This window comes from Morone saxatilis, unplaced genomic scaffold (genome assembly GCF_004916995.1).
Source record: "Morone saxatilis isolate NCDOM2014 unplaced genomic scaffold, NCSU_SB_2.0 Contig15, whole genome shotgun sequence".
NCBI classification, from domain to species: domain Eukaryota; kingdom Metazoa; phylum Chordata; class Actinopteri; family Moronidae; genus Morone; species Morone saxatilis.
Window position 1 is genome coordinate 17,726,107 of NW_023339707.1, and position 20,135 is coordinate 17,746,241.

Genomic DNA, 20,135 nt, shown 5'->3' on the forward strand with positions numbered 1-20,135 from the left:
CCCACACACTCCTCCTCGCACCCACAGAAGTACCATTAGAAGGGTGTCATTATCTCCCATACATGGGGCGATTTACACTTCAGCCCCTTTTATCTAGCCAATTAGAGCTGGCCGGGGCCCATGGCACTGCATCAGAGTGTTTATAATGGGAATGGCACCTGCAGAAAGGCCATCCAGCAGGCCACCAGTGCAACACCAGTTAAACCAAAGCTGTAGATCAGATATGCAGCAAACACTGTATTCCCTTTTCTCTTGAATTTTATAATGAAGATATAAAGAGTAAATAAACACAGCTGGGAGGTTTAAGAGGCCTAATGTCTTTGTAGAAAGTAATCATGTTCAAGTTGACTCTTGAATGACTGCAGGCAGTAAAGTTTTATACAGGGAAGCTCATGTTCTGTTTCAAAAACATGTCTGGCGAGACATCTGGTTTTCATAATGCCCAACTTATACTTATATTAACTTAGATGCAGAGATGAGCAGCAGCTGACCTAATTATAGTAGAATTTGGAGCTTTCCCGAACTTAAGTTGTTGTGAGGGACATGCCCAAGTCTTCTTCATTAATCTCAGTAAGTAACGCTGCTGACATCTGTCTCAGCAGTGACTCTCAGAAAACAGCAGTGATTCCTGCAGCTGTCTGCCAAAGATTTTAGACTCACTCAGGAAGGGAGCCCCTTTTTAACCCACCCCCTCTCCCAATTACACTAGAATTACCAACTTGACCTGCAAAACGGCGGATCAGCGAAATCTCTTGTGCACAAACACGGAAAGATTTGGAACACTGATGGGTTTAACTATCACATAGCAAGAACATTATACAGAGAGGGGAGAATGGAGAGACCAGATGTAAAAAAAATAAATAAATCGGAATGTCGGAATGGGTGAGCTTGTACTCAGTGAGGGACGCCAAAATGTAGTTGTGGTAAACTGTTGGAACCAAAGAAACCCTGCACCAAATACTAATATTATGCAACAACTTAGGACATACAGAAAATAGAGCTCTCTGCTGGTGCAGTATGTGATGTACCATGTACCAACCTAGAGTTGCAAGCTTTAAATAAATCAATTTAAATGTAGCATGAGTAGTTCCTCCCTTCTCACATAGCCAAGCCCCCCATTTATAGCAAGAAGCTCCCTGTGTCAACCTCTCCTGTTAATTCAATCTCCTCATCAGCAGCCCCATCACTAAACACCACACATGCATGGCCACTGGCAAAGGCACACAACCCACGCACTCCACTGCACTCTTGTCTCTTCTAATGAGGTCAATTAGCTGTGAGTATATGTAAGTGGTAGCAGTGAAGAGGTCAGACATTGTCCAAAGTGGGACGCAGACAATAAAAGGTTTGCATTACGATAGTTAGGAAAGCTTAAGGGAGTAGTGTGGATTAACATGAAACTGTTTGCTGGAATGTGTAACGGGTATGATCTGATTTCGGGAAATGGCACGGGCGTTCTTCTGCAAATCAGAAGGCTGGTAAAGGGCTTGTCTGAGGTGAGTTTTTATAATGAGGCATGTCACTAATGTCACAGCTGGGTCAACAGGTTAAGCGCCGATTGTCATGCAATGGTTCACACAAATTTAAGAAATTAACTGATTCATTATTCATGTAGGATCATGTCATCTTCTGCATTAGAGCAAGTTTCCCATGGCCTCTGTGTTTTTCCTTGATCTGTAATTATACCTCCACCCTGTATCACAAAAGCAGTTGGAGGACATCATGTCATGCTTGAAGGCAAGGTGTTGCTTCAATAAGCCTGGTCTTTGTTCTGTACAGTGATTACAGTATGATTAGTCTAATCTTAGCATGTCATAAACAGACCAGTTATTGACTCTGCAAATCACACCCTACATAATACAGGCTTATACAGCAATATTGAAGTATCAGAGGTGAATGTAAGTGCAGTAATTATGCAGCACTATCTTGCCCTGCAGCCTCTACGAAGACAACTCATTTGCCTCTTCATTTGAAACTCTATTCTTGGCGCCAAATAAAACATAATAAAAAGTGAAAAGCTCTATGTGCCAGTTTCCCCATGGGCTCAACTTAGAGTTAGATATTGATCAGAGATGAATATCTGTTATGTTTTCTGCAGCTTCAGACGGATAAATAGCATCATACGATAGTATCAACAAACACGCCCGTTGTTCTCAAGAGCTGCAGGCAAACAAGAGCAGACACAACCCTTCGTTTCAACTCAGAAGTGAGTTTATTTCCAAAGAACTGACGCAGGAAAAAGACCATCACAATAGTGTCTTCTGATGAACAGTAATATTCTTTGAAATGACTTTAACCAGCCCTTTTGCATTGATGTTGCAGTGTGCACTACAAGACTCTGATTGATATACAGTTGACTGAACTGAAGAGATTTTAAAAACAGGAATAATTCAGTTATAATTCTGATTGTGTATCCCCCCGCTCTTACCTCTCTCATCTCTTGGGTGATGGTGTTCAGACGTTCGTTCTCAGACTGGGTATTGGTGAGGATGTTGCGTGTCTGGCGGAGCTCATTCTGCAGCTCCAGGACCCTCTGCTCGTAGTAGGCCTCCTTACAGGCCGACTCCTGGATAAGAGACTCCTCACGGCTCTCCCCATCCGCTGCCACCTTTCTGTGGTTGGAGTAGGCTTGTCCAAAGGCCTGGAAATACAATAAAGGAGGGAAAGAGCTGTTGGTTAGATGCTATTGTGCTAAGAATTATGGGAGGATGTGTTGTTTATTCATTGTTAATACTATTTAGCAGCATTAACTAGCTACTAAAATGTTTACTATTGGGATTGCAACTGACAAAAAGTAAGCTTTGTTATTCAGCCACTGTAAAGTGACATTAATCTTTAATACTGTGGTTCAGCTGGGGACTGGGCCTCAAAAACCTCCCAAAATACTGCAGTCACCCCGTAGGGATAATCAGTTAGGCTCCATCTGGGCTGCATCATCTCGTCTTCCCCCTCGTTCCCCCTTCTCTCCCTCCCCTACCCGCAGGATGTTGGCCTCCCCTGCACGTGCTCGGCAGTGACTCCACAGATGGGAAAACCAAACAGGAAAAGTAGAGCAAATGGACTAGTGTCTGGGTGATCACGAGAAGCCTGTATGCTAATGCTCTTAATACCTTAGGAGATCATAGCAGAGTACATTATTAGATTTTTACGGATTTCCTGAGGGGGATGAAGTTTATGAAGATTAAATAACTATGGAAGACATATAGGCGAAGGCTTTTACCTTCTGTAGGGGGATATTCTCTTTTGAAAAGGCTGAGAAGGGTAACGTAGTTTGACTGTGCAATATCAAAGACTGTTTCATTATTATTAGTGTTGCCTTAATCTTGACCTTAATTTGTTAATGGCCTGCAAGGCAGCAAAATATAAACAGAGAGAGAGAGAGAGAGATCCTTAACTGCAGCAGAATCTAGGTTAGGCTACTCTCTCCCTCCTCAAAATAATCACCCCCTTGATTACAGACTTCATTTCCAATCGTGTAACCACCAGCAATCTGATGGAAATTGTGATTCTCATCTCGCCTCACAGTTTGAGCGCAAGCAGTAATCTGAAATCACCTGAGGCACTGAATCTGACCTTGTTTGCAGCTGCAGCGCACTCTCCCTTCTCTCTGACCTGCTACCCCCTTACATCTGCACGTGACTCGCTGCTGCAGGATTTTCTCTGTTTGACTGCGTATCATATTAATCCCAGTAATTCCTTTAGAGAAAGGGAAAAGCTGGAAATTTGTATTAGTCGAACTGGCCTACTTTCGGGACTTGGATGAATATGTGAATGTATAAAACTCGTTTAATAGGTTACAGGAGCGGGTGACATCATGTCTCGTGCAGGGTGGCTAGAATACCTCTCATATTCCAGGAAAGATGGCGGTGCAAACTCGGAGATAGAAAAGATGAACAGATAAACTCTCATACTGAGGCACGATATGCTGTTTTTAGAAGCACCAGCAGTTTAAAATGGTGCTAACTTTGTCAGTAACACGAGGAACCTCAGATGTTCTTTCGGCAAACCTCATTACAAACAGAGGAATTTAACTGAAGAATGTCACAAGACTTTTTCACTTTTACAGATGAACTGATATCTGCCAACGTTTTCAAACCAGTTACAGTAGATCAAATGCCAACTGAGCCAACACACTAGAGTTGAAATTAACTGATTAATCCATTTGTTGATGATTGATTAAAATATGATGTTATATTCAAGTAAAAATGCCAAATATTGCACAGTTTCAGCCACTTAAATGTGAGGATTTGCTGTTGTTCTTTATTGTATATGATAGTAAATGTAATATTTTTGGGTTTTAAACTAAAAAACAAGCAATCAGAGGTTTCATTTAAGGAAACTGTGATGGACATTTTACACAATTTTCTGACATCTCATGGAAGCAGTAGATTAATTGATAATGAAAACACACGTTGACTAGACAACCTGCATTTAGTATAGTGCTACACAACATACAGATCATCTTCATTATAAGACAAAAAGCTAGTAATCATAGTACCTTAACCAAGTTCGGTAGCTTCAGTAATCTTATAACCAAGGATCACATGGCTGTTTATTGACGTCCAATGTATCAGTCAATAAACAGTAACGGTTAGTAATTCAAATAAGTCTCCTCCTATCTTCACCACCACCTCCCTCCTCACACCATCAACTAGCAGGTGACTGTATTTGATTATAAAGTCATAACAAGAGACAGGATTAAACCAATCAGAAACCAGGGGAATCCCATCATTATAATCTTGGTGCATGGTGGAGGAGACTCCAATCAATCCAATCTAAGAGGTCTGTCCTTCAAACCTAGAGCCCCCTACCCAAAACCTACTGACCCAAGGCCTGTAATCTCTACTTTTAGGGGAGGGTAAATTGGTAACGCACGCGACCAAGCTTATAATCCCACATTGAGCTGCCCGCCCAATTTATAATTCATCTTTAGTTTGCCATATGTTGGATTTTTTTTATATTTTTTTTTTAAAGTGGATATGTGAACATGGATTATTAATCTCTTGTAAAGCTAATCAAGGGGGGAGGGGGTGTTTAGTCAGTAGCATGCTGTATGGACTGGATTCTTATGTAGTATGACACTACATAAGAAAAATCAATCATTTAAGAGATGTATTCCTCTACAGAACCGAATGTCTCATTCCAGATGAGTGCATACATTTCAAGCTGAGGTTAGACACCCTGCTGGGCTAGTCTTTATACCTTGGCTGCAACAAGGAGATCAGAGTGCATAATCAGTGATCAAAAGCACCATGTGATTGAGGAGTTCATAAAATAAGACGAGTCACCTCTGATCTTAGTTCTTTTTTCCGGAGCTGTCAGAATTATTTACTTCCCCATTGCCCACGCCGTAACAGCAGATCTGACTACCATAGTCATAAGATTAGCACATGGAAATAAGGTATAAATAAAGACTCTTGTGTGGGTGCATGAATGCAGACTAATTTAGGGAAGGACCCTGTTGCTATGCTTTCGATTGTTGTTTTAGGTGAAGTCTATATCAAAACACCGGTCTCTCTGGTAATAAGGTTTATTTTACACCCTGGTTGTTAGACTCAATCGACTATCTGTAATGTTATATTTCAGCAAAACAAATGTTGCTACAACAGTGTGTCTCTTTAATAAAAGACTGCTTATGTGTTTTTGTTCAAAGCGCGTTGGAACAGGGTGTAATCGCTGCGTTGTCTAACACAAAGTGCACTGATTAGAAGGTGAGACAAATCAGCAGTCAATCACACCTTTTGATCTCCGTTCAGTAATAGAAGGGAAATAAAACACTGGGTTCTGTAGGCTACAGCCCCGCTGCTAATGTTCTACACCTTTTATTGTATAGGAAGTTCAAGAAGGGAGAATTTAGGTCACAGAGTTCACTCAGCTCAGAATCCTCCTGCGCACACTACTCTGATCCGGTGAGTCAAGAGCACGAGGGAGATGGGCTTTAGGTTTCTGGCAGGGAACAAATAGATCAATACTGCCAGTCTCAGAAGCCCTGTGGAGCTGAAGTAAACCAAATCATAAATTATATTTTCAGTTTCTGTCTTGCTGGCAGAGAACAGTGATTCTGTGGGGTGAAGTCAGAATAGTAAGTAGGTAAAGATATATACAAAGATATGGTTACTGCTGACCCACTGGAGTAGAGAATAAAACCAATGGGTACATTCAAGTCAATACACACAGGCCTTACTTCAGTGAGTGAGTCATTTTGAAAGCCTGCCTTAGGACCAAAAGCCAATTAGAAAAGTCACTGGATTTGGATCTGATTCTTCTATCTCTGGTCCAGCTATAATCATCTCATTGTTAGTTTCCATTTAGCCCCCTGTGGTCTTACAGCCTGGATCTAATGGGAAAGCAAAGCTTGCTGAACAAAGACCTGGAGGAGAGGCAGACATAAATGGAGAAATGGAAACAGGATAAGACAGAGAGGAGTCATTCAGCTTCTTTGTTGCTGAGCCAGACTGAAAGGAGCTGAACACTCCATCCGTGGAATCGGCTTAGAGAAAAAGTTAGCCTTATCCTGGCACTAAACATTGTAGTGAGTGAAAAGCAAAAAAATAATAATACTAATAAAAAAAAATAAAAAAAAATAAAGCCAACACAACTCTAATCTAGTGAGAATATTTTTGGAGAACATTTTAGGGTGTGGGGGATTAAAATCTTACAGAACAGAATAAAAAAAGACAGCAAAATGGCTTCCCTTATCCAAATACTGATTTTGAGGCATAATGCTGACATGATAATCTCACTAGATGATGCCAGACAGGGCACAGCAGGACATGCCTACTGTGCAATACCAGACAACACAACCTCAAGATGCAGCAGTGCGATATGAGAATGAATTTGGCAAGACTTGTGGACCAGAGTGGGCTGATGATGAGCTGAGATTTTCCAGTCTCTTCAGCAGCATTCTTGTGCTATGACAAAGACGCTGCTGTGACGAATGCTGCACAATATAACGCTATGTAATCTAGATCAGTTTAGTTACTCATACAGATGGCCGGAGTGTTGGGGTTGACCCTGGATGCCAAAGCAGTGTTTCAGCAAACACTGAGGGATGGTCAGTGTTAGTTACTGTGGGCGACTGCGGAGGAAGAGAGGTGGAGCGGGAAGAAAGAAAAAAACCCACTGAATGGATTCGCCTGCCTCGTGAATCACAGCTCACGTGGAGTCACAGTTTGTGATGATAAACAGAGGCATGCTCTCTTTCTCCCTTTCCATCTCCAGTCACAGGCCACTCCACAGCCAGCGACTTCGAGGGGAACGATTGCTTCGAGGTGTGTGTTGATGCTATATTTAGCTGTCCACTATCAACTGTTCACGATACAGATCTCTTGGGGGCACGAGGTTAAAAGGCATTTGGCGAACCAGTGGCTTCCTGCAACACATAAGTATGAACTAGATCTGCAGCATGACCCTATTCCACACTAAAAAGCCTAAAAATACTTCACTTAATTCATTTCTCCAGGACATACTACATCACGTTGTTATTTCTGTGTCAACAGGCTGTATGACATGGTTCTGCGAGGAATTTTAATCATGTCACGTGGCAGTTTGTTTTAGTTAACTCAATATACTCAGAGCACTGTTGCTGATTAATGCATGTCATGCCAAAACCAATGACACTTGCTATAATGAGTAACAGAGAAGCCTAATTATTTACCTCAGACTTTACTCTTCGCTGGGGCTGAGATAGAAATGGAAAAGACAGAGATTTGCTTTCTTCCCTTTAGAAAGCTGTGGCGGTTATGATTAACCCTCCATTGGTTTGAATTATCCTTTTCTTTACTGCCAGTTTCTCACCACACCAGCAACTCTAAATTTTGACATTTTAAGTAGGGATTATTATTATGAGAGGAGTCATTCTAGAATATGTAGAAGAAACTTATATTTAAGAGCTAGATGTATGCGAGGTGTTATATTTAACAAACAGAACGAGAAAGGAGAGGGAAAAAAAGAGGGTGAGAGATATGCGAACGAGGGAGGCATAGTTATTAGCTGCTGCCTGGCACAGAGCCATATTGATTCACTGCATAGCACAGAGCTGTTGGGCTATTATTCACACACAGGCCTGGGCAATTTCACACACTCAACACACATTTCCAATTTTCCCAGTGTGCCCTGCAGTCAGCCATACTGCAGCACCTGGTACTCATGCCATGCTGAGGCTTGCTCTCCCTTCTGAGATAAGGGAGGAAGAGGCCAATGTTCAAAGCCTTGTAGGGGTTCCGGCAACACTGCATGCAACTTGTCAATACATACAGAGGATGCACTGCATGCCAAAGGCATTACTATAGAGAATATAAGAAAGATACCCACATGTGAGTGCATGAACCGCATATTTCCTCGAGAATAAATTATTTAGCCTCAAGTAGATTGGCTGAATGCTATACTCTCATCCTGAGACTTGAGGGATGTGAAACTCCTAAAAACAACCCCAAAGCTGAGCCTGATTGTGGATCTCCGGAGTTTTAGGGCAGGACAGAGAAAGAGAGAAGCCCAGAGGGGATGGAGCCATTGGGAAAAGGTAGACATGTACACTTAAAAAACACACACACACGCACACACACACACACACACACAGGTCTCTGAGTATGATCACTGTACTAATCAGACTCATGAGACCCTTTACATGCCTCACTGAAGAAGTCATCCTCAACCATAAAAAATATCAGAATAGCCTAATTGGACTACAGGAGCTCAGTGATATGAAATCTCTACATAAACTCTCCCTGCTTACATCGGGGTGTAATGATTAAACGCTAGTTAGTGCTTTCATCAGATCCCGCTAGGGAAAACTTCATATTTCATATTTTATTCTGACTTCACATAGGCCACAAATCTGAAGTCAAAATTAAAGATTCTGTGTGAAGTTAGTCTTTGGTCAGATCAGACCTCAAGTTCAGACATGCTGCTAATCTATATTCATCATATGTCTACACAGACAGGAGCTGAGAGACAATATATCTCCTTTATAGAAAGGTGAAACACCTGCAAAAGGACGACCACCAAGCCCTACCCTGCCATTACACTGTCAGACTGAAGGCTCTATACCGTGGGTGTTTACAGACTGGCTTCTGTGTTATTACAGGGTCAAAACACTCATTATGCCTCTGGCAGTGAGCTTAAGAACCAGGTTCTGAGCATAGTTTATTTAGCCTTCAGTATCATATGATATATAATATGAAGGCAGCTTTTACATGTTACAGAATATGTAGTGTAATGAGATAATGTTATTTTCACATCACTCTTCAGTGAAATACAAGCTAAGCCTAAAAACAAACCATGTTCCACTATCAACATTTACAGAAAAAGCAGGTTTTAGTGAAGTTAAGTGTTTCCTGAGAAGGTTTGTCTTGACTTGAGTTACTGTTGTTGTTTCTCTCTTCTACAACACAATGAAAATTGCCTGTTCTGTCTTGCGCAACAGGAGAAATAAACCACAAGGTTCAAAACTCTACTTTTGTATACGTTATTTAATCTTAGAAGTCAATTATTCACAGGGAAGCATCTGTTTATCCCTGGTTGTTTATTGGCTCTATTGTTCAGCTGCTAAATCTGCCACAGAATGGAGGGAAAAGCCAGTCTCTCATGGGAGCGTGATATTCCATAGCCCTGATATATGGCACCACCAAATCGCCGTCTGTGTTCTTTATCGTCGTTCATATCACGGCACTGTTCCATACCAGCTTCAGCTCTGGGCATTCACAACCTCAATCATTTGCAATGCAAAGCCTTATCTGTGCCTGCCTGTAGTCAGACTGTCGGTTCTCCTTTCTGCCTGTCTGGGGGAGATCTCCCAGGTCCACGCGCCTGCACCCCAGGGGAACAGGCGTCGTTATGGTTACTATGCCAATTACAGTGACAGAGCGAGAGGCGGTCAGTAGAGGCAGGGCAGGAGGGTGCCATTGACACAGATGGCTGTTTCAGAGCTAAGCCTAGCACAGCCTGCTCTCCTCCCTCTTTCTCTGGCAACAGTCCTCACCCGTGTCCCATGCCTCTCCAATTTGAGATTTGTTTGCACAAAGAGCACACTGGTCTGAGGTTGGTTTGAAGTATTTTTGTTTTTGCTCTTTGCTATCTGGCCAAGCCTACATCATAATAAACAAGCAGCGAATCAGACCGAGCCTCTATTTAGTGTGTAGTTCAGAGTATTTCCCAAAAGACATTGCTCCCTGTGGAACCTTTCACAGGGAGCAATACCCTGGTTGTTGCTAACATAAATGACAGAGGAAGGGAGCAGCTGGGGGCGCAGCTGGAGCCAGGCACACACATAAACACACAAACATGCATACATTTATGAACTCAGACACACAGACACACACATGTGATTAAAAGTCAAAGGTCAGGTTTGCAGGAAGAATGGGGAAGGTAGAGAAGACATTGATTTGTTTGTGTATTTGTCCGCAGTTAGTTTCTTATCAATTGTGCAGCCTGCTGCCATTTAACCTTACTACGAATCGTTTATTAGATTACAATGCTGCATGTGTGTCCGTAATGCATTTCCCCTCATCATCCTAGACCACATTAGTGCCAAGACATGTTTAATCAATCAGGCTGAAGCATTGACAGGATGGGGGAGGGACTGCAGAAACTCAATTTGCCATTCCATTTCCATCTAAGGTGCTTCATGTGTTGCCACTTGAATGCAACTATCCAACCACTTCACTTACAAACAAGGCTCAAGTTATCTCCAAAGCTCCTCTTGCTATCTCTAACTGCCCCCTCCCATCACCCTCCCAAACCCAGAAGATGGTCTCCTGGGCAGGCCCTGCACTTCCTCCCAGCCAGACAGAGAGTAATGATCTCCCTTCCCCATATGCAGTAATTAAATCCTGCATGTGACTGTGTGCATGCACATTCTCTCTACTGAGGTTAAATCGTGGGTCATGGTGGCAAGCCTTCCATATGTGGAAATGTCAGTTTGTAAAGAATGAGTTGGGGGGGCTTGGTAGCCTCACCACCACTGTGCAGATAATAGATCATATCTGTGTGCAAATACAGTAGTGAAAGTTAAAACATAAAACAGTATCTGTCACAGCAGACAAACAATTGTCTTTGGTTTGCATTAAACAATAGGTTCTTTCATTCCATGTTCATAAAAGACCTGGTCTACTCCACAATACCTATACCTCTCTCTAACAACAGTGCATTCAAATAAAATAATGAAAAAAAGATCAAAGATAAGTCTAAACATAACGGCCATAAGTCAATGCTGAACAAATTCTGGAAAACAGCTAACCACTCTGGTGGTTATTCTCTATTTAACGTAACACAGCACTTTAAACTCATTAAGCCAGCTGATGGAGGAACCCCTATTCTTCTCCCATCTAAAAGAGAGTGAACTGGTTCCCACAGGAAATGCAGGCATTGCCCAGTGCCCCTCCCATCCAAAACTCCCTCCCCTTCTCTGTCTACTATCCCCATTTCTCAAGGACCCCTGAGAGACTGGCACATATCCAATTAACCCCCCTCCCTTCTCTTGCTCTCTCTGAGCCCAAACTCTAATATTGTTATTGCTGTACAGGCAGCCCCCTGCCTAACTATACAACTCTGTCTTCTTATCTCCCCTCCCTTATACCCCTTTTCTATTCCCAATTCCTCTCTTTCTCCGCTGTTCAACCATGCCTGAGGGTTTCAAAGCGTGGACTCCATGAGACTCGGGTACGACACACTGCGACAGGGGGACCCAGACCCACTAGCCTATTTACAATAGGAGCCTGGGGAAGGAAGAGGGGAGGATGGTGGTGGGGAGTGAGTATGGAGTGTGGAGAGACTGTAGGCATACTGCTGTTCTCTGATTGCACTGTGGTGTTCAAGTTAAAAGGACCCCCAGGGCGAAGGGACAACCCTTTGAAATTGGGTTTGCTAATGTTTGAATAGATGGCCTATTAAAACGAGGAGATGCTTCTCACAATCAGCCCTCTGGTTTAATTAATTTAGGTGAGATGGGAGCTGCTACTCTGCCAGTGAGGAGATAATTGAGATGAGTGGACTATGTAGAATTTCAGAGGAACCAGAGAGGGGTGTGCCAGAATGTACTCATGTAAACAGAGAACACTGTCTGTCCACACGTCATCCCTGATCTCTTCATGCCCTGCGACAAACTGCACAGAACAAACTGCACAACAAAACCCTTCTTTAGTTGGAGGAAATGAGTGGGGTGAGTCGTACTCTTCGGATATGTGTGCATGTGTGTGTACAGAGGTGAGGTTGGGGCACCCACCATCTGTCCACTTACCATAGCTACCACACGTTTATTCCTGTTCTTCATATATGTTAATGAGCATGGAGTACTGAACCCCCATCTCATATCTTTTGTTTCTCTAGGGATATTGCCTTCAACTCAAGGGGATTAAAATACCCCTAAGGGAGAACTCAATATACTCTACGTATGTCAAAGCCCAGGAAAGTAAAGCATCCCACACGACTTTCAAGAGGTCATTAAAAGGACATAGACATTTGTCTATGATTGCTTCTTATGTTTGTTAAGACTAAATAAAATTAGATTGCTGGAGCAGACTTGCAAACCCAACTCTAACCACTTTAAAAAGTTCCCAGTGCATCTGATGGACAGTTTTGAGGTACAAAATATTTTAAAATGCGATCTAAAGCCAGGCGACTCTATACAGATACTGAATGTCAGTTCCTGTCTCTGTTGCCGTGGTAATGGCTAGAACATTGTAAGGAAGTGCAGCATAATGATGTGTTGATGTTAATACACTAGGGAAGACAGGCACGTTCCTCTCTTTAAAACAAATCTGTATTGTTGGGATGTATTCTTTGTTGCTCCTTGCTGAACACAGTGATAGAAGTGACTTGACTGATGAACCTCATGTGGTCACTTCCTCTTATCCACCGAAAAGAAATCCGGACTGATACAAAGCCACATTTCAAATGCTTCCTCTCTGCTATAAAAAGCCAGGCTCCTCACAAGTAAACAGGATGCAGAGCAGGGGGCAGGGGACTTCATTTCAATGAAAGGAAGAAGGAAGATTTGATGGAGCAGACCTTTGCTTCAGCATGAGTCCTTATGGTTACAGGAAACCAATAGCCAAGATTTATTATCCAAACACAAAACCATAAACGAGCATTCCGGAGAGGCCTTTGACATATAATATAATATATAGTTATCATTCTGTGTTGATCATGTTGCTTGTTTTCTGTCGCAGAGAAGATAAGGAAGGTTTGTGGATAAACTGATACTGCCCACAGACTTAATCCTAAAACTCTGTTGAAGGAATGATGCAGGCGGGGTTCAAAACAAACTCTGTCACAAACATGTACTCTACCCAGACACCTTGCTGATTCATCTGCTTATATAAGGCACCATGTGTTAATACAAATAAATATGGCCCTACTTGAACTAGTTGACCGTAACTGAACTGAAGAGCAACCCATAGGCCTAGGGCTAACGGGACCATGTGTTTCAATGGGAAGTATTTATCGCAGACTTTACGTAACGTGGTATCTTGAGTTACCAAATGTTTATACAACAGGGTGTTGAGGAGCCAACTTACCTAATACTCAGGCAAGCGTTTTTTCCAATACAGGACATGGCCATAAAATAGGCCACAAATCATTTCAGTCAATTTAATACAAACATAACACACTAAATATAAAAAAATATGTAATATGTGGTGATAAAAGTAAAGCTAGGGGTTGGTTTAGGTTTAATCAGTTGGTCAAAGTATAAAATGGGAGACAAGAGACGCACAATGAAACTACACAATGAAGACAACTGGACATGTAGGCTTGAGGGGATAAGTAGTCATTGTGTTTCTTACACATGCAGCTCAGTCACGTGCATGCACACTGGCTTCTTTGTTGACAGATTTATAATAGTTTATAGTTGTTATGTGGTGTAGGAGAGGGGAAACTGGAGACTGGCCAATTGCCTGAGTGAACCATGTCGTATTGTCGAAGGAATACAGCCATTACCATGACCTCATCCTCTGCTTTTAGCCTGCTAGCCTCCTGCCTGATCTGGCCATAGTCTTCAGTAATTGGATTACATTGGTAGAATCATGACCCTGCTTGGCTGCCATACCGCTTCTCTACATGCATTATTGACTTATGTGAATGTTTCAAAGAAATCTTTATACACAAGGGTATTTCAAAGGGGATACATTTAACTATATATAATAACTGTAACTGTAGGCTTTACAAAATGAGGGATCAAATATAGTAAATAGATTATCTAATACTTCCCTATTTACTGTCGCCAGAAGGCAGAGACACTGAGTATGACCTGATGACGGACACAAAATTATACTATTCAATATTCCCTTGAGCAGTCACAATGCTATGCTCTTCTATCAGTAGGAAACTCAGCAACTTCTGAGAGGCTCGGGGAGAAACTTGCAAGTTTCACTAAGGACCCTCAGTCATGTAAACAGCAAACTAACTGCTACATACTAAACAGTACTGAATAAATGTTCCTTACACTGCCCTGAGCTAATGCAGAACTTTACTTATGCATATTTATTTTCCTTTAAACATACTGTACAAACACTCCTCTCTTTATACATGAAACCAAAAGCATTCCAAGCAGCCCAAACAATTCACCCACTGAGACCTGGAACACTCAAACAGCCCTCCACTAATGCTACAGAGTAAATGTGGCCTCCGCTTGAACTGTGGCCGGGTGCTGGTGGTATTTTGTATATCAGAGTTAAGGACAAAAGCCTTTAAAATCATTACGGATTAGCAGCAGGCCATTTTACCTAAAACTGGGCAGAATGACTCTTTCATTACTTTGCAATACCATATGGCTGTCCTTCTGTGACACAGAAGGCAACATTAGACTATGTGAGAGGATCTTACAGATAGACCAGCCTCTCTGGACACTTGATCAAATTTCATAGTGGAAATTTCTTTACAAAATGATTGTGTGGGTGGTCTTTACAGTAATTTGCACATCCTTACTGAGGCTGAGATTTATATAGCTGAGTGCCAGGCCTGACAGCAGTCAGAGAACAGATTGCTAGGCTTGGCAGCCGCTGGAGTAGGCTACTGGGCCAGGACAGGGAGAACAGGGCAGTTTCCCAAGAGCACCTGACGGCAGCCTTCACCCAAAATGTACCTACCTGTCCCTGGCTATGGAGGCTGCTGAGTGTGGCTGGGCCTGGCAGACTCCCAGACCTCCGTAAGCCCTGTGCATAGCGGCTGGAATTCATCCTCTTAGGCCCAGAGGGTAGGGGATTTGGGACTTTATTTAGTGCCATTTAGAAAAGATTACCCCCTAACTGCAGACTTGCCGTCCGGCAAAAGACTTTATGTGTAAAAAGGGCCGATCAGAATACCCCAAACAATGCAGAAAGGGTTAGCATAATGCTAAGTCACAGATAGAAAAAAAACACCAGAAAGGAAAGCACACGAAAGCTCGGTGAAATAAGACGACTGAGTATAGTGTCTTAAATGAGCTGTTAGGAAGGGTTGGGAGTTTGTGATAAGCTACAAGAATGGCTGACATGAGAAAAAAAGAAATGTATCGGAGTGAGGAATGAGCAGCTGTTGATGAAACATAGCTTGGTGTGGCAATCCGATAATATGAGACTGACTTTATTTATGCTTCTTCATATAAGGGACCAGATGTGTTTTGTGTCTTTCTCGTATTTTCTACTGATGTCCAATCAGCATCCAACCCATTTAACACCATAGAAAGAGCTTAGAGTCACACCAGATATCTTTGTTTAAGGACATTGGGATATATCCTTTAGTGATCTGCCATTTCAAAAGAGACAAAAGTGACCAATCCTTTCAAATGTAACCACAATGGGCCGCCTCTCTCAATCTGTCCTTTGTCATACACTGTTCTGCTGGCATTTAACCCTCTCTTCGTTTGTGACACCCAAGACCTGTTAACCCCAGTTTGCTCAAACACACAAAGGGCCAGCGAGCCGAGCACAGAGAACCCAGGTTTTACTGAGCTTAACAATATTTAGGGCTCTGATTGTCTGGGTGAATTCCACAACGCAGTACACAGCTGCCGCTACACCGATAGGAGAGTTGCAGGGGAGGAATACGGGCCGTGTGTGACTGAATGACTTCAGTGCGGTCTCTGACACTCGCCGCAGTGCAACAAGGACCCGAGGAGCTCTAGGCCTGTGTTAAAGTGCCATTGTCTGTAGTCTGAAAAAGAAAGAACCAGTATGAGAAAAAAAGTGAGGCCTGTGGGATGCTCTGTGGGTCTGTTGTCATAGAGGAGGAGGCTAACACCATCCCACCACATATACCAAAGCCTCTCCAGTTAGTTACAGGCATAGACTATAAGCAGGATTCGGCACGTCCGTCAGAACTGCATTAACGGTTAGAGGTGTGGCACCTGATGTCATCTGTGAGTGGCTTACCTTAAGAATACCAACAGCAGCTGAGGGAACAGCACCTCACGCTTTTACACTGCTGTGTAGAGTGTAGTATAATGTCTTTATCTACTTTATCTTGTGACTGTGACTGTACTCTGCAATCTGCATGATAACTGGGTAAAAGTCCACACAGCTTTATCATATTTTCACTAGCAGCCTAGCATGCAAGGGTGCCTTTATAAGAGCAGGGTTTGAGGAGTGAGAAGCCTATTGTGTAGAAATCAGCTGTTGACTTAAGATATTATGCACTTCTCCTTGAGAAAACGTTGCATACTCACAAAGCAATGCATGTTGCAGGTCTCCTGAGGTAGCACGGGGACAGTGGGCCAGGTGACTCACATTCACTAAAGCATACGACCAGATGGATCGCTATGTCACACACTAACTCTGCCAGTAGGCTACAGGGCAATGGTGACTATCGCTGAATACAGTCAACTTCGTGCTTAACCTCAGTGGAGTGAAAGAGGGAGCTTGAGGGGACGTCACCATATACAAAACAGTCAATACCTGGTGGCAAAAGCCAGCGCGCAAGCAAATAATAGGTGGAGAATAATTTTGTGGCTGGAGGACGGATGCTTCCCCAGCTACAGGGGTATCCCAATGTTAGACCATGAGACATGTTAGCCTATACATGCATGATAGCTATATCAGAGAACAGAGAGGAACATCATATGAATATAATTAACCAATGCATGGTACTTCTAGCCAATCACCATGTGTATAATGTACTATTATAGCTAGCTGTGAGATGATCCCTCAGCAGTCACCCACAAACGTGCTCAGAAAGTAGCACCTGCTGAGGAAGCAGCACGGCTGCTCAAATTAAGGCACAGAGCTGTGTCGTTACTAAGCAACAGTGGCGCACAGGATTCCTCCATCTTCCTGCCTAAATAGTGGCATGTATGTGGGGGTGTGTTTGAGTGTGAATATTAGTACGCTGTCAGATCAGCTAAATGGCAGGCAAAGTTTGCCTGCTGTCACAATGATTTCTGACTGGCTGTTTACGTCCAGCATGAGACAAACAAGTGGTATCTGGGCATTTAAATCACTATGAATACACATAAATCTGAGCTGTTTTCTTTTGTGTTGTGTTTGTGCATTCCAGAAAGTTTAAAGGGGCTAGGTTTAGGTTCAGTGGAGAGGATCCAGTGTTCAGATACTCTGCAAATATCCCAGACAGTCTGTTCAAGTCTCTCTACATCCTCAAAAAGAGAAAGGCCGTCCAAACACTACCGCCAGTGTAAATAATAGTCGAGTCCCAAAGAAATCATGGCATTTCTACCTATTTTATGGGCTTTTGCAACCTCTGCAGACAAAGCCACACTGGTCAGTTTGACCAACCTACTTCAGACTGTTCCACAAATCAGAGCAACAAAGGACTGTGAGGTTGATTAATTTGACATTTGTCTTTTCACAATATCTTAAATTATAAGTTTGAATTTTGAGTAAGAAAACAGCCACTGAGATAAGCTATTTTAGCCCCCTGTTGTGACAGTAGCTTATCTTGTATTTGCTCTCCGCTATCTACTTTTTTTCTACAGACAATAAAGAGGAAGTGGAGAGGGATGTGAGAAGAATGTGTTTGTATTTCTCTTGTGATAGCATCATTTCTGCCCTTCATGCGGCGGCTGGGGGGGTTGGGTAGAGGGATAAAGGAACATAGCTATGGTCTTTATGGTCATCTGACCAGTGATCTACAATCACTATAACCCAGCCCTGAGGCAAAAGAAAGAAACTCTGTCGCAGCTTTGAGCAAACAATTGAGTTTATTACCCACACAGATGGATGTTTGTGTTCCATTATGAGACAGAAAGAAAGATCAGACACAGGAGTTCAACCAGACTCACAATGAACGTCGCTTTTTAAAATTAGACTTCACCCCGCATATTTTGAAAAAACACAAAAAATGTCCCACAAATGTCCCCACTTGCTTTAGTTTGCTGCCATAGTTACTCTTTAAGAACGTTTTCAGGCTGTCTATTCTATTCAGAGCTTTTTGCTTTCATTCCTATGTGGCAGAACTAGGCCTTCTTGCCAAAGACATGCATGGGAAACTGAGCAGGAGTTCCTGAGACCTCCTCCTTTGAGCAACAACAACGACAAGAGAGAGAGCCACTGGAAGACGGACAGAAAAGAGGGAGAAGCAGAAAGCTGAAAACCTCTCCGTATGTGGTGTCTTCTCTACTGAAACGCACAAAAACCCCAAGGGAGAAATGAGCAGGTTTCTGGCAGACAGTAAGGGGTTTACCATGAAGCCAGATTTGTCTATTGGTTGTCTGGCCTAGTGGGAGGACACAGGAAAAACCCATATTCTCAAAGGAGGATGTGAGCAACCGTGAACAAGCCTGTGTCAAAGCGGGAATCTGTTTTTTTTTTCTAGATGCTGCAGCCGTTAGCAACACTGTCTGCCTCATGTCACTCTAAGCCCACATTTCTCTCCTCTTAAATCACAAGACAGCTCTGGTGAAGAAAAGTGAGCTCAATGTGATAACAGTAGGGAATAAGTCCGGCCACTGTTCAGAAAAACAGACACATCCTTTATCTGACTCTCTGGCGCAGCTTGACCCGTCACTCTCAACATTCTTTCCATTCCCAAAAGGTCGTAACTGGTTTGGTTTCCTCTGCAAGTTGTTCATCCCTCTCTCTCTCTCTCTCTCTTCTGAGCGGGAACGTTCAAAATTCAAACCTACTCCCGCCCCTTTCCAACTAAACTAGTAATTCTTGTTCACAGTGGAGGGACTGAGCAAAGAAAAAGACACTTTGACAAGAGATCTAATGCCCATCAAACATGTGAAAAGGTGTTGGTTTTGAATGTCATCTCAACATGTAAATGTAATTTAAAATGAAGCTAAAACATCCCTGAAGATCAGAATCAAAACCAACACAATCACAGAAGGTTACAATTGAATGAAGATCGCTTTGTATGTCCCATATCAAAGATGTGTGGGTGAGGTAATGCAGATTACAACCTGTAATAGGGGTCATATCTTTACAGTTTGGCAGATCTACTCAAGATTAAGACATTACAGAAGTGGGGGGTGGAAACACGAGGCCATGAGTCAGACAGGAATGTCTTGAAGAAGGGGCCATAAGAGTTGCATAAATAAATAAAAAGGTGGCAGTGCAATGGGGGACACCCTGAGTGAAGAGGGGGTGGGGGGTGGAGCAGCCTACAGAGGAAGCATCCCCTCCCCATCTTGCAGTTTTGACCTTGTAGGATGAAAAGCAGCTATATGACTTATACCTGCCCAAGTGTCCCAGCAAACCAAGTCCCTATATAGAATATTGTAGTGAGGAGATCATGCACATACCATACAAATTATAAAATCAATGAGGGCTTATATTTTACAATAACAAATGAGCATACGCCCTAAAATAAGCACGGTGGCCTGTGAATACTAGTTAGATGATACTGTTATTACTCTATTTCAGACATATTCTGCGATTTTAGAAACACAGCCTACCTCTTTCAGCTGGTCGAGCTCCTGCCTGACGGCCTCGTACTCGATCTCCAGGTCGTCGTACTGCTGTTTGAGCTGCTGCTTCTCCTCCAGTACCACCAGCCCATACTCCGCCGCCTGGATCTTCTCGTTCGTGGTCTCACTCAGCTCCCGGGAGAGACGCTCGATCTCGGCCCGCATCCACTCCGGCCCGGCCTCCAGCAGCAGCATCCCGTCGGGGTATCCCTGCTCCTCCACGGACATGGTCGGCACCGGTGAGGTATCAACCAACGCACGCCAGCTGATCTGCGACAAGGGGTGGGGTGGGGTGGGG

General features: G+C 43.0%; 1 protein-coding gene across 5 annotated transcripts in view; it reads right to left on the bottom strand.

Moving 5' to 3' along the window:
• Nucleotides 1-20,129, bottom strand: part of LOC118324043 (protein bicaudal D homolog 2-like) — a 43,104-nt gene extending 22,975 nt beyond the window's left edge. For all 5 annotated transcript variants that reach the window (XR_004796534.1, XM_035656159.1, XM_035656157.1 and 2 more), the window contains exons 1-2: nucleotides 19,826-20,129; nucleotides 2,429-2,641 (exon numbers count right to left, since the gene is read on the bottom strand). Coding sequence is in view for 4 of the 5 variants with exons in the window: in XM_035656159.1 (XP_035512052.1) it covers nucleotides 2,429-2,641; nucleotides 19,826-20,065 (453 nt within the window). In the remaining variant the exon portion in view is untranslated. The remainder of the gene's footprint in view (nucleotides 1-2,428; nucleotides 2,642-19,825) is intronic.
• Between the last annotated feature and the right edge of the window lie 6 nt (nucleotides 20,130-20,135).